Raw genomic sequence first — 13,576 nt, 5'->3', positions numbered from 1 at the left:
TAGTGAATGTTGTCACAAAAGTGTATGCTCAGGGGTTGGTCTTTTTGCATTTATACTATGTTAATGTGCATTTGACTATATAGAATTTGTGTGTGTATACATGTATATTTTTGAATGAGTTTCTGAGTTGCCATTTTATATTAAAGATTTTAAATCACGAGTTTCAGTGTACAGTTAGGTAGGTTTCTCCTTTTTACAAGCTTGCAATAAGGAACAGAAGATTAAAACTGTAACTTATGTTTTTTATTCTTCTCCTAGAAATTGAAGTGTCAAGCACGAGGGTCTTCACCAGATATTAGGCAAATTGATCTTGATGTAAATCGAACATACAGAGATCATATTATGTTTCGAGACAGATATGGTGTTAAGTAAGTAAATTAGAAGTTTTGTTTTATAATTGGTTTCTGATCTGCCTCAGACCTCTTTGATTTGCAAAAGGATGTTGAATGTAAGTTCCAGACTTTCAAAGTGGAGTTGTCTGTGTGCTATGAGGTAATCACCATTACTGTTACAAAGCCAAATAGTTACCAACCAGTGTACCCAGTGCAACCAGCCTACAGCAGGGGGCTGGAACTGGATGATCTTTAAGGTCCCTTTCAACCTAAGTCATTCTGTGATTGTTTCTAGCGTGCCACATTAGCACCCTGCTGAGATGGAAAGGATAGGGAGAGTTTTTAATCTCTTTTTCTTTCCAAGACATCATCTACAGTAGTGTACTATTTTCAAAAAGCAATACTCAAAGAATTATGAGCTTTAATGTGATAATAAAAGAAACATTTTCCTATATTATTCCTCTAGGTATTTTGCAGACAAATTCTAAGTAGGCATGGGAAATTTCTGTGATGCTTTCAACACAGGATGGAGTACAAAGCAGAAATTCCCAAAGCTGAGAGCACTATTCTGTGCAGACACTGTAGTTTAGATACATTTGTGCTGTGGTATCTATGCTGGAGCTGATGTGCCTTGCCTCTCAGTACTGCTGACCTGGTGCTGTGCAAAAATGACTGTATTGCTTCGGAGCCTCTGCTAGTTTTAACCCACACATTTTAAGTCGAAGCAGAAGCTCACTGCCCCATCGGTTTGGGGCTAACACTGGCAGAGCCTGCTCTGTTCCCTTGGCTGTGTTGTGAGCACGTCCTCAGAGAGTATTGGAAAAGCCTTTGGCTGTTTCAATTTCACACTTGGAATAGAACTTGGAATTACTGTACATGCATTATACATTTCCAGCGATGTGAATGAAAATTGAGAAATCATTCCGTATAGCAATGAAATAAAGTCTTCCAGGTAAATCAATAGCTTGTTTGACTTCTCAATGGACTGTACATTTTTGAGGGGTCATTCTTTTACATCTCTTCTGTGGTACCATCTAGCGTAAATAGTACTAAGATTACCATTATTTTTATATCTTACTGTGAAGGAGATTTGCTCTTATGTTGGCCTTCATATTGTTCAAATTCCCATAACTGATAACAGAAGGTTCTCATGGATGGTATCTGCAACCTAACTGTTTTATCTCATTTTGTCCTTGTAAAATAAGGCTGAAGATTAATAACTGGTACTTCAGATTACATTTTTTTTTATTATTACCTAAGAATAGGTAAGCTCCAGTTTCTGCAAGAGACTGAAAAAAATACCATAATCTCTAGATATTTTGGTAAAATTCTCTAAATGTGCATACTCCTTTCCAACAGAAAATAAGCAGCTTTTTGCTCAAGATTTCTTTTTATAATCTTCAAATATTTGTCTGTACATTTGATCAGCGTCAAGCAGAGGGAATTTCACTGGACACAATAGTATACAAGACTCAGGAGTTAAACTCCTGCAGTTGTAGTTGAAAGAAGGCATTCACATTTCCAAATTCCCTTCCCAACAAATCACAGGAAGTAGGTGTGAGTTTAAAAACATATTATGAGAATTCTCCATTATTTTGATGTCCCAATTAGAGAAGTGTGGAGTTTATATATTTTTGTCCCGCTACAGTCACAGTTTAGTACAAGATGACTCAAGCTGTTTTTATGGAAAGCAGGGGACAAAGCTCTGCGTGTACTTCACTGTTAGAATTGCAGAGTTTGATATACTGTGAAGGGCTGAGCATAGGATGGAGAGTTGGAATTGTGATTGTTTGACAGTAGCAGTCACTAAAGCAGCTTTTAATTTGGTTGCCAAGATTAAGACACCTTTGTACCTGCTTTGTGTTTTATCTCTGTGTAACTGTTTGCAATCAGTAACAGCTGTTAGTGTTCTGCAAACAGAAATTAGGTGTGGTGTGTTTAAAGTCTGTCATTCTGAATAAATCAGTGTTTGACACGTATGCCATGTATGCCTCAAATCCCTTATTTGTAATAATAATGGTCTGACACCACTGGCATCTCAAATTGTTATAGATGTATTTTGTAATCTTTAAACAAGCAAAATATCAGAAAAGTGCAGAATGTAATGTTGGTTTAAAATCAGAAGCACTTATTACTGCTCTTTAGAACCAGACAAATTAAACTGGAGAAACAAGTTCCTAAAATACAGTTAACTAACTTTGTGTTTTCCCGTTTTTACAATACCCACTATTACAGCACTTTCTTTCTCTACTCTTGTTTCTCCAGGCAACAATCTTTATTCCACGTTTTAGCTGCATATTCCATATATAATACGGTAAGTTGTGTACTTTCATGTTCTCTTTCTCTGAACGTGCTGTAAATTTATTTGCAATTCTGTATTCTCTTCCTCTCTCCACCAAAAAACCACAACACATTTCAGAGACCTTTGGAAATGCAGAGAAATAAATGATTTGCCTGCTGACATGTTTTCAGCTACTGAAGTTGAAACAAACCATCTTGATTAGGAATGTCTTAGCGGGCAGAGTGAACAATACACAGAGTTTAACTGAGATTAAGTATAGTGTTCAATAAGAATAATGAATTTGTGCTATGCTGGAGTTTCATACTACTGCTATTTCTTCCCATTATATTATTTGCCCCCAATTAAGATCATTTGAATGATGAGAGGAAAGACTACAGAAAGGTGCATGTAGGAGTAAGCATGCATTTCATAGCCTGGAGTGTTCTAAAAAATGGAAGGTTTTGAAGGCTGCATCTTCCTCACTTAACTCCTGTTTTAGTTATGCTTCAGTGTATACATTAAAGTACATTCTGGTAGTAAATTTGGTCTTGACTGTAGTCCTGAACGAGGATTTTTTGAAGTAGAGTTGAGTAATGGTTAGAGGCCTGCTTATTTTGTAATGCCCTTTGACTGCATGTTAAAAATATGGAAATGTTATGTCCAAATTTAATTTTGTTTTATGCACTATTCCCTTGTTCACTGTGCCTGTTCTGATCACTTTTGAACAACTTTCGTTTTACATCCATCAGCAAGTCCTTACAATTCAATGTGAAAATATCCAAAGTTGTGAGTAAGACTGAAATTGAGCAGTTATTCTGCTTAAGTATCACTTCATTTCAATTTTCAGAGTTCTAAGAAATGTGGCTTTTATTTCCAGTTTCAATCTGCTCATATTTATTCGGCCCATAAATGAAGTTACATTGCTAGCATTTGTCACCTTTCATTTCCTGTGTTGTCTTAAGCTTTTTATTGGTAGTGTAAGCGCTGAGAAAACTCTGGAAGGAAGAATTTCCTTTACATATATATTTGTGCAGCATTAGGCTAATGTCTGCCACTTGTATGAAAAGTATTGTTTAAGGTCAGCTGTTACAATACAGATGAAGGGAGCAGTGAGTTTTTAATTTGCTTTAGCATTATTGTATTTTTCTTCTTAATGTGTCACAGTTCTTATGCTTTGTTTTTATTTCCGGAACAAAGTTCTTAAAAAGAACTGTTAAATCTGAAAGAGATTATTCAACTATTAATTCATTCTCCTAAATATTTTATCAACGGAGTTACCTGAGCAGTGAAATGATAGCGACCGTTGGTTCCTGCCATAAAAGTCAAAATTAATAGCAGAGGAATTACTAAAATTTAGTATTGGAACAGGACTTTTTTTTCCCTTCATGTTTAATTACTGTGTGTACTGTGTGCTGCTAAACTTGAACAGGTTTATAGTTTCAGGTCACTACTGAAAACTGCCGTGTTTATCAGAGGGTGCCTTGATTGTAAAACAAGACAAAAGAATATCTCCCCCCTCCAGAGCCAAAGGCATCTAAATGGAAAACGTGTCCCTTCTGGAATAAGATGTTCTAATTACTTGAAATCATTAGTATTAAACCTGATTTAGAGCATTGTTAGAGAGTTCCAGTGAGAGTTCCTGATTATTTTTCAGATGAATTGTTGAGCATCATCCCTTCTATCAATATTTTAGATGATCAGAAATCAGGTGCTTGTGGTGGTGCCATAATTAGGGAATGCCACATGCTATCAAGACAGACAGACTCTTTGCTGTGCTAGCTCAAAAAAAGCTAAAAACTCATGGGTGTGGGGCTTTTGCTTTTAGGATTTTAATATTTTTCACTGTGTAATTTTCAGGAAGTTGGATACTGTCAGGGAATGAGCCAGATCACAGCTTTACTCCTAATGTACATGAATGAAGAAGATGCCTTCTGGGCCTTGGTGAAACTTCTCTCGGGTCCAAAGCATGCTATGCATGGTATGGTGTGTCACATTAATTAGTATATATTAGGTTTCAACCTGATTATTTAAGTTGTGAATTATTTGAAAATGGAACCATGCTGCTATGAGTTTATGTTCAGTATAAAACACAATTGGAGCTTTATACTGGGATGCCATTGGATGTTACCAAAGTTCACATACTTTTTAATAATTGTTTTTCTGTGTTGGTTTCAAATAGTTCTTAATGAAAATCAGATGTTGCCTTTCCACTTAAGCTCTAAAGGAATGTAACTAGTTGAAAGCTGATTATGTGTATGTCTATACAGCAATAAAAAACTAGTGGAAAACTAATACAGAACGTGTTAAATAACACTGCAGCTATTCTATCACATAGCAGGACAGGAATCTATAGTAAAAAAATAAAAATAAAAAATCCCACTGTAAGCATTAACGTTGAGTTCCTTGGTTTTCTTTTTGCCTCACACAGCATTTCCTGCACTCTTAGTCTTGTTACACTTACATTATTTGTTATTCTCTCTTTCGATGTCAAATTTAGTATGACCCATGCATATCGAATGCCCACGGGGATAGAACAACTCCAGGAATTCCACTATCTTTTGTTAATGACTTAGTGATTCACAAAGCTTTAGTTCTTGGACACCTGAAAAAGAAAATAGTATTTGGAAACTGGTTGTGGGCTGTGGTTTTTTTTTACTTTTTGATTTTTTTTAATCCTCAGCAGGCTCTGGCTCCTTTTCCATTGAGACATTCTCATACTATGGTAGCTTTCTATCCAGTTCAGTGTTCTTAACCTAGTGTGCTGGTTGGCTTTTTTTCTGTTTGTACTTCTACAAAGCCATTGCCTTTTTTGATCAAAAAAAAAAAAATCTGAAACAGGGATCAATGTCATAAATGTCATACAAGAAATTTGAATTTATAAAGAATTGAAGACTTGCTTGGAGCTTTACACAATGATAACATGGACTAAGAAAATGTTATAAAAGCCTGTATTTCTAGATCTAGTAGTAATCAACAGCTATAAAAACAAAGCTTTGTTGAACACTGAGCTCCTCAGTGGTCACAGAAAATTTTAGATGTCTTGGGAGAATGACTTTAAATCAGTTCATTATATATTGAATCCGTGGAGCTGATTCTGCTTCCTGGGTGAGAACTCTACGTAGGCAACATTTTTAAGATGCCCTGGTCAATGAAACAGCATCTTTTTTTTTTCAGATTTGAAGACTTATAGTGAGACAAGCATAGGATTGATTCAGACTGATGTTATCTACCATTACTAACCTAATAATAGTCACTAGGGGAAGGTAGTGATGTTTTACTATCGTCGCTTAAGCAGAAATGTGTGCATATCTGTACATGGACATGAGAATATTGCTATGAATATCTGTTCAGATCCAGTGGTCTATAGAAGAGCAATATTCTTAGAGCTCTGAATTCCCTCTCCCCCCCCCCTTTTCTTTTTCATGTTACTGTTTTTATAGTAAATAAACACATTTCATGGTTGACTTCTTTTCTTAGGTTTTTTTATTCCTGGTTTTCCGAAACTGTTGAGGTTTCAAGAACATCACGACAAAATACTGAATAAGTTTTTGTCTAAACTTAAGCAGCATTTGGTAAGTACTCACAAGAGTAGTGTTTCTTAAGGATGGAAATTGATGAAAAAAAACTGTAAGGATGGAAATCATGTTTGTTTGATTAAAAAAAAGTACTTAACATAGCCAAAAAATACTGATTTCATTGGCCACAAGGCCATTGAATAAAACGGTTTTTCATGGACGTTATAAAGTGTTACTTGATTTTTATGAATATTTTTAAAAATGCTGTGGTTTTTACAGGACTCTCAGGAGATGTCCACTAGCTTTTACACCACAAAATGGTTTTTCCAGTGTTTCCTTGATCGCGTGAGTATGTTTTCCATTTTCTTTTTCTGCTTTTAATTGTGGGTTTGAACAGACTGTTTTCACTCTTGATTCTTTCATCACAGACTCCCTTTACGTTAAGCCTCAGGATATGGGATATCTACATACTTGAAGGAGAGCGGATTCTCACTGCTATGTCGTACACAATTCTGAAGATACATAGAAGTAAGAAATCTCTTGAGCACTTGAATGCTAAATAGGCTTTCTGCTAGTTTTGTTCTTATTTTGTGTGAAAAATCTTAGTTTCTTCTTTGCCTTGTGCAATTCATGACAAGTGTTTTTCTCTCCTTATGAACAAGCAGAGCAAAATCTTTCCTTTATTAATGTGAGTGATTGTCAAAGAAAAATCATACCATCTTTGCAGTGGGCTTCCAGATGGTAATACGGTTTCCCCAAAATCATACTTGATTTACTTAATCATAAATAATTAGACAAATACAGTCACACCGTACAAATTTAAAAACTTATATTCTGCTGTATTTGTGTTTTAATGTAAGTTACTCAGACAAATAAGGAAGTTATATAAGCATCAGTGTGGGTTGAGCTTTGTTGCTGGTTGTAAAATGGGCAAAAAATATTCTACTTGCATGCTTTGTAAGTGGCTTTCTAGCCACTATAAGTTTTAAAAAAAGTGTTAAAAGAATCCAGAGAGAAAAAGGCTGGTATCTTGTGCCTGTAAATACCTGAAACTCTTATCAGCAAGCAATTCAGCAACAATGAACCACCAGTGTTATATCTCATTTTATAGTGCTGTTTGTCCAAGATTGTCATTAAAATTCAGAATTTCAGTAGTCTGACCAAATGATCTTTTCTTCCATCTTTTTCTGACAGGAAAAATAAGATTTGGAGTTTTGAACAAAAGCATTGTCCAAAGCATTTATACCTGCCCATAGTACCTGCCCATCTATGCCTGCCCCCATAGCACATGAAGTTCCAATTCTGAGATCGGATGTTAGCTTCTAAATATCCTTAGACATTTCTATAGGTGATAGATACTTTGTAGCTCAAGTTTGATACCATTTACCTGTGGTACTTTTGCATTTTCTTAGTGAAATCAATTGACTTTTTGTAAATTTAGAAGTCTATGTGAAACTTAATGTCATCACTTGCTCACTAGCTTATCCTTATGAAACTGTATAAGCATGCAGTTACAGCCTTGAAAGCAAAACATTTGTGTAGGAAACGTGGCCTTATAGCTGTGTAAAATGGGAAAGAAAAAGAATCTGATAACTGTAAAACGGCTTTCAGAATATGACCTGAATTAATTGAAGTGGCAAATAATGCCTGAAGCAATGGTTCTGAACTGCCATAACCATTTCATTGGAAGTTAATTCAGTTGTGAATGAGAATATCTTAAATGTCAAATCTTAAACTGTTTTACTGCTTTTGAAAGCTTTTAAATAAATGATGTGTATTTTAGAGATCTATACCAGTGTTTTGTAAGCTGGGGCTGCAGGCTGAAAAATGAAAATCCAAAACTGTTGGATATAACATAAGCAGATCAAAGGCAGGTGACTTGTATTTAGCTTTTAGAAGATACCTCTTTTTGGAAAACATTGTTCTAAATAGAAAGCATTTCTGTATCAATTTGCAACTGAATTTCTGATGCATTTTGTAGATTTTTAGTGCAGAGTTCTATTTAGTGCTTAACAGATAGGCCTTTTTTTTTTGTTGTATTTTAACAATAAAAGCCTCTGATATTGTGCATACATTTTTGAAATGTTATGTTCTTAATCAAGATATTTTTATTCATAATAGTATTTTCTTCTTGTGTAGAACATCTGATGAAATTACAAATGGAAGAGCTTGTAGAATTTCTGCAGGAGACTCTAGCTAAGGATTTCTTCTATGAAGATGACTATGTAATAGAACAGCTCCAAAATTCTATATCAGAATTGAAACGAGCGAAGTTGGATTTACCAGTAGCTGGTAAGATACTTGTACAGATGCAGGTTTAAATACTTGGAGCTTTTTACACCTTGTCCATTTTTAAAGTGTTAATTCATTCTGGTAAAGACTGTGGAAATGGTTGTCTCTTCATCACTGCATACTTATTTCTTCCAAAATATTTTACAGTTGAGAAGCAACACCCTTCATTTCATGAGTTTGCTGTTTTTTTTTCTCATTGTTTTGTTTACTGATTACAAGCTAATGGCATAGCACTTTAAAACATCCCTGATCTGATAACTTTGATGTATAAAATATCACAGTTTCCAATTATTTGAAGCAACACTGTTGTCTGAGAATACAAATAATTTTGCAGCTTGGACAGCTACGAAACAAACATCAGGTCAGATAGTTGGTCCAATCCAGTTTTTTAATTCTTTGCAAGTGATAAACCCTCTGGGTATTTAAGTGAATTATTTTCTTCATTTTTGCTCACCCTTTGTGTTCATGCTTTGTGTTCAGTTGCAGAGCAGTGAGAGTTGTTTCTCAGGACATTACTTAAGAAATCTCTATAGGTTCTCTTCCTCCCGTACTGAGATTCTATCATCTTTTTGATCACTTTTCTATCCTCAGTAACTGAACTGAATATTGTTGTGATTATGCTTAGTTCTTTTTTATCCTTGTCAATTTGTAAAATAGTACATGAGAAAGAAACCTGTTTTAAAATGAAAAAAAAAAAAAATAAAAAATGGCAGAAACAGCCTTAACTTTTAAGTTGTTATGATTAGTTTTCAGAAGTTAAGAAATGTCAGTATAAAGGTTGCCTATATAGTCTGGTGATAGTATCCTCTTGAAACTCTTTATGGAACTTCATTTTTGTGTTTCAGTACACCTTATTGCATTCAGTACTGGGGTTTCAGGGCTCTTCATCAGGAGAAGATACGTATGTTTCTTCTGCTTCTTAGTAGATCTGTCTCTCGGACATGCAGTCAGACATTCTATGTTTGTTTTCCATCTTCTTGGCTTCTTGTCCCAGTTTCTCTTGCTCCACATTCTTATGCTTTTCCTTCATTCTGACTTTTTACAATGTGTCCCTCATTATGCCTTCTCCTACCCAAAATAGAGGTCTGAGTCTTGCTCCTAATTGCCTCTTCATCATTCTTGTTTCTTCTAGTCATATACTTATTTTTTTAGTGAGTCTGCAACTCTCCTTCGTGTTACTGCTCATGCTGCTTCTTCCCCTTTCTAATCACAGCTTTCCCACCCTGCTTCTCTCCATCTTTCTAAGCCAGGTTGCAATGTTTTCATATTCTTCAGAGCAAGTTGCATTTTTCAGCACTGCTCTTCAGTTGTCAGCTTTTGTTAGACATCTTGTCTCAGCTGATGCTTAATCACAGTGACTGGATGTGAGTAAATATGTTAATGAACAACTTTGTCTTTTAGCTTCAATTCCAATCCATCGTGGTAAAGGAAGATAGGTGCATTGGAGTGCTTTCTGTTAAACTGTAAATACAGAGTTATCAGTGACTGCATGTGAACAGAGGAGATTTTTTGCTGCCTTTCAGAAACTCAAGTTATTTTTAGTTCATGGATGTGGTCAAGTAAATTTCACCAGTGTGGATTGTCTGTTTTCTACTTGAAAATGTGGTAGCTGAAGAGTTATGGGACGTTTTGGAGTTTACTATGTGATGTAATTCCTTCTTTTTCCACCTTGGAAAATAACAGACACAACTTATGGTGAGAGCTCATGTGGGACATACAGAATTCACTGTAAGTTTTCTTGAATGAAATATAAATAAATAAATGCAGGCAGTTCCTAGCTGATTTATATTTTAAGGTTTTTCTTTTGGGAGAATTTAAAAAGCCTTCAAGTGAAATTTTGATTGAGTATATTGAATCTTAGCAAAACAATTAAAGGAAGCTGTCCATGATGTCAAAGGTCACAAAGTGGATACCTTGTTTGAGACACAGGGAGTCATCTTATGCAAAAGCAAAAGTTAGTGAATAGTGAATACATCCTCTTGAAGCTGAATGTGAGCTGTATGGTTTCATATTTTGTATGTGTGAGTCTTGATATGACTAGCTGGCAGGAAACTAATTGTTTTAATCCACATTGTTTCTGGAAAGCTAAAGGAACATCAATTGCTTTACAAATGTCGTCTTCTTTCCAACATGAGTGAGGAAGATTGAGCAGTAAAATAAAAAGAAGAAAAATGATGCTCAAGTGTATTTTGTTGCTAGATGAGGAAGTGAGCTTTTTTTTCCATTTGAAAGTAGCCTGGGAAAGTCTCACAGAATAAATATGAAATACCTTTATCCTAATCCTTGGAAATCTAGTTGATTTTTTCTGCTGTTATCTGTACTTAGGTGAAGCTGCCTCATTGTTCTTCATATGAATTTCAAAGTCTTTTTCTTTCTTCTTTTTTTCTTTTATTTTGGTTTTACTAATTACTATCATCAGGCAGTAATATTTTTGCACAAGTTCTCCAGATTTTGTAGACATTCAGCTTTGTTCACGTCTGTCTCATTCTACTATCTTTTCTACCTTCAGTCTCTTTTTACTATTTTCCATTTAATTTCGTATAAAAATTTATGAAATCATTGTATGTCATGCAGTAATATGCACAAAAATACCAAACTGTTCATTTAAGTATTCACTATAGCCTGAAAAAAAGATGTTTTTATTTTCTCAACTGAAATCAAAGTACTAATTCCTGTCTTACACTTCTTTTGCATTGAGCAACAATTACATCTCTAAGAACTAAAGTAAAAATGAATGATTGAAAAATATCTCCATCTTACAGTTGCTTCAGTATCAGTCATCCTGGAATAGCAGAGAGCTGCTTGAGCTCTGTGGAATTTTCCATCTGGCACCATTTGTTAGGCTGTATGGATTTCCCTGCCCTAATAAACAGTGGTAGAATATTTAAAGAGGAAATTTGTGTGTTATTTTAAAGTAGATAGCTGTTTGTGTCTAATGTAGCTTTCCCTGGCTTGCTTCTTCCATGGCTTCTTCCACTGTATTAAGGAGTTCCTTTTTACCTTCAGAACACAGAGGAGAGAAGGGACTTTGTTAAACACTTTGGCACTGATAAAACCCTTAAGGTGCTCTGCCAGAACATTTGATGTTCCAGGAGCACAGCTGTATTGATCAGCCTGATTTTAGATGTCAGCTAAATGCCTTTGCCAGCACTGGGACTGTATTACATAAGCAGACCACAGATTTTTATGCCTTTCTCAGCTAATTTCTAGTTTTAAGTACTGATGTATGTAGGACGGGTCTGTACTTAGCAACTGCGGCCTTCAGAGTATGGCTCATTACTTGCTCTTCTGAAAACTCAAGGTAGGCATCTACATTCCAGTGACTGTATGGAGACAGAAATCTGAATGGATAAGCATGCTGCTTACTGTCAGGCCCTTTGAGGGGCAAACTGTGACGTTTATGGAGTAGACAGTCCTGTAAGGTACTTCTCCTCTGACATATCTTCAAGCAGATTTAGTAGATAAGACAATTAGTATTTTCTGAGTTGTCTGGAACACTATGAAGGGTGTCCACTTCACAGCAGGTTCTTGAACAGCACAGTCACTTTAATTCATAGGACTCCTGTTTGTGTCTTCTCAAGGAGCCAGATCTGAGGCAGAGTAGACAAATCTCTTCCTTCATTCAGAGATGGTGAAAAGAATTTTGCTGGCATATACTGTTTTTCAAAATTTCTTGATGCAGATCCTTTTCTTGTCTTTCATTTAAAGGAACAGCAAAATTCTTAAAATGCCCCACGTTTTGATACAAGGTGTCCTGGAAACAGAAGACAGAGATCCTGGGATGGACTTTTTTTGTTAAATTAAATTTTAATAGACCTTACAGCAACGGAAAAGGCCTTAAGTCAGAGATAAAGTCTTACATCTTAATTTTAAGGAAATATTGCCTAATTTGGAATCTGCCATTGTTCTTTTGATTATCTGAACTATTTTAGTGCCTGGAAACACCTGCATTAAACTGATCACATTCTTCTAGTTCTCCCAGTCTTTTCTATATTTGAATATAATATAATAATATAATTAGCAAAATTTGGGTTTTACATCTTAATTTGGTAAATGTATACCTGCTACTTATCTTTAGAGGTATATTTCAGTAAATTTGTTATGAGTGCTTTTAATGCAGATATTTATCTAATTTAAATACTAACTTGCGATAGTGCAGAAATATCTATTAAATAATGTTGGTTTTCTGCTCTTAATTCATCTTTTGACAGCCAAAATATTGCAAATATGTGAGTTGACTTGTGTTTCTGATGGTATATCTCTTTTGGTTGTGTTTTGTTTCAGAGGAATTTTGGATTTTTCACTTGTTGTTGAAGAACACACAAGTAGCAGTTTATACGATGCACTTCATATTTTAATCAACTAATTTTTCTGCCTTGAGTCTTGTGTGATATGGCCTTACAGTGTTATGAAGGAAAATGGCATTTACAGAATTATACTAATATAATTAGGATATTTGCAGCGATTTTGGACTTAGGCTTTGCATCATTTAAAAAATACTTACTGTTTAAAACTTGCATGCTTTTGTTGAATATGACTCAGTTCTGTTGGTTCTTGTTCATAGCACAGGAAAGTGTATTTTCTGGAAGAAACATGGAGTTAGGGATTAAAAAAATGAACAGATTACTTCTTTTTTTTATTATTTTTATATTTTTTAGAGAAGCCACTTACTTGTGTCACCTCAGTGACCTAGTTTGTTGACATTTCTATTATTTCTCTAAATGTAGATGTTTATAAAATATTTTTGTTGTTGTTGTTATTGTCAGTATTACAAAAGTGACCTAGTATTGGGAAGGCAAGGAGTGTGTTTTGTTCTACCATCTTGTCAAACAAGATTTCATTTGAGCATCTCCTCCAAAAGAGGAGGAAGAGAGAGTGACTTTTGGGCAGCAGTTTGAGCTTTTGGTTCAGGCACTTAAATTTCTTTAAAATGTACATGGACTTGTAAACTGAACAAGTAAGATGGGAAGTCACTGATGGAAAATAAATGCAAAATATCAAGATGTCTTTTTAAGAGTTGTTTTTATGACCATTACCATCCTTGAAAACTGTGTTAGAACAGTCAGAGTGCATGTATTCTGGTCCTGAAATTAAGGACTAGACTGCTATTCACCAGAGAGAGCACTTAAAGCACTTTACTCCAATTATATGTCTGC

General features: G+C 35.0%; 1 protein-coding gene across 10 annotated transcripts in view; it reads left to right on the top strand.

The window, feature by feature from the left end:
- The window catches only part of USP6NL (USP6 N-terminal like), a 136,205-nt gene that overhangs the window by 95,445 nt on the left and 27,184 nt on the right, over nt 1-13,576 (top strand). For all 10 annotated transcript variants that reach the window (XR_016463828.1, XR_016463829.1, XM_090134623.1 and 7 more), the window contains 7 exons: nt 259-368; nt 2,598-2,646; nt 4,471-4,591; nt 6,091-6,185; nt 6,408-6,473; nt 6,557-6,656; nt 8,268-8,420. Coding sequence is in view for 8 of the 10 variants with exons in the window: in XM_090134623.1 (XP_089990749.1) it covers nt 259-368; nt 2,598-2,646; nt 4,471-4,591; nt 6,091-6,185; nt 6,408-6,473; nt 6,557-6,656; nt 8,268-8,420 (694 nt within the window). In the remaining 2 variants the exon portion in view is untranslated. The remainder of the gene's footprint in view (nt 1-258; nt 369-2,597; nt 2,647-4,470; nt 4,592-6,090; nt 6,186-6,407; nt 6,474-6,556; nt 6,657-8,267; nt 8,421-13,576) is intronic.

Source organism: Phasianus colchicus, chromosome 1 (genome assembly GCF_987193195.1).
Source record: "Phasianus colchicus chromosome 1, bPhaCol1.hap1.1, whole genome shotgun sequence".
Classification (NCBI taxonomy): Eukaryota; Metazoa; Chordata; class Aves; order Galliformes; family Phasianidae; genus Phasianus; species Phasianus colchicus.
The sequence above is the reverse complement of the archived record's forward strand: the minus strand, read 5'-3'. Positions and strand labels throughout refer to the sequence as shown.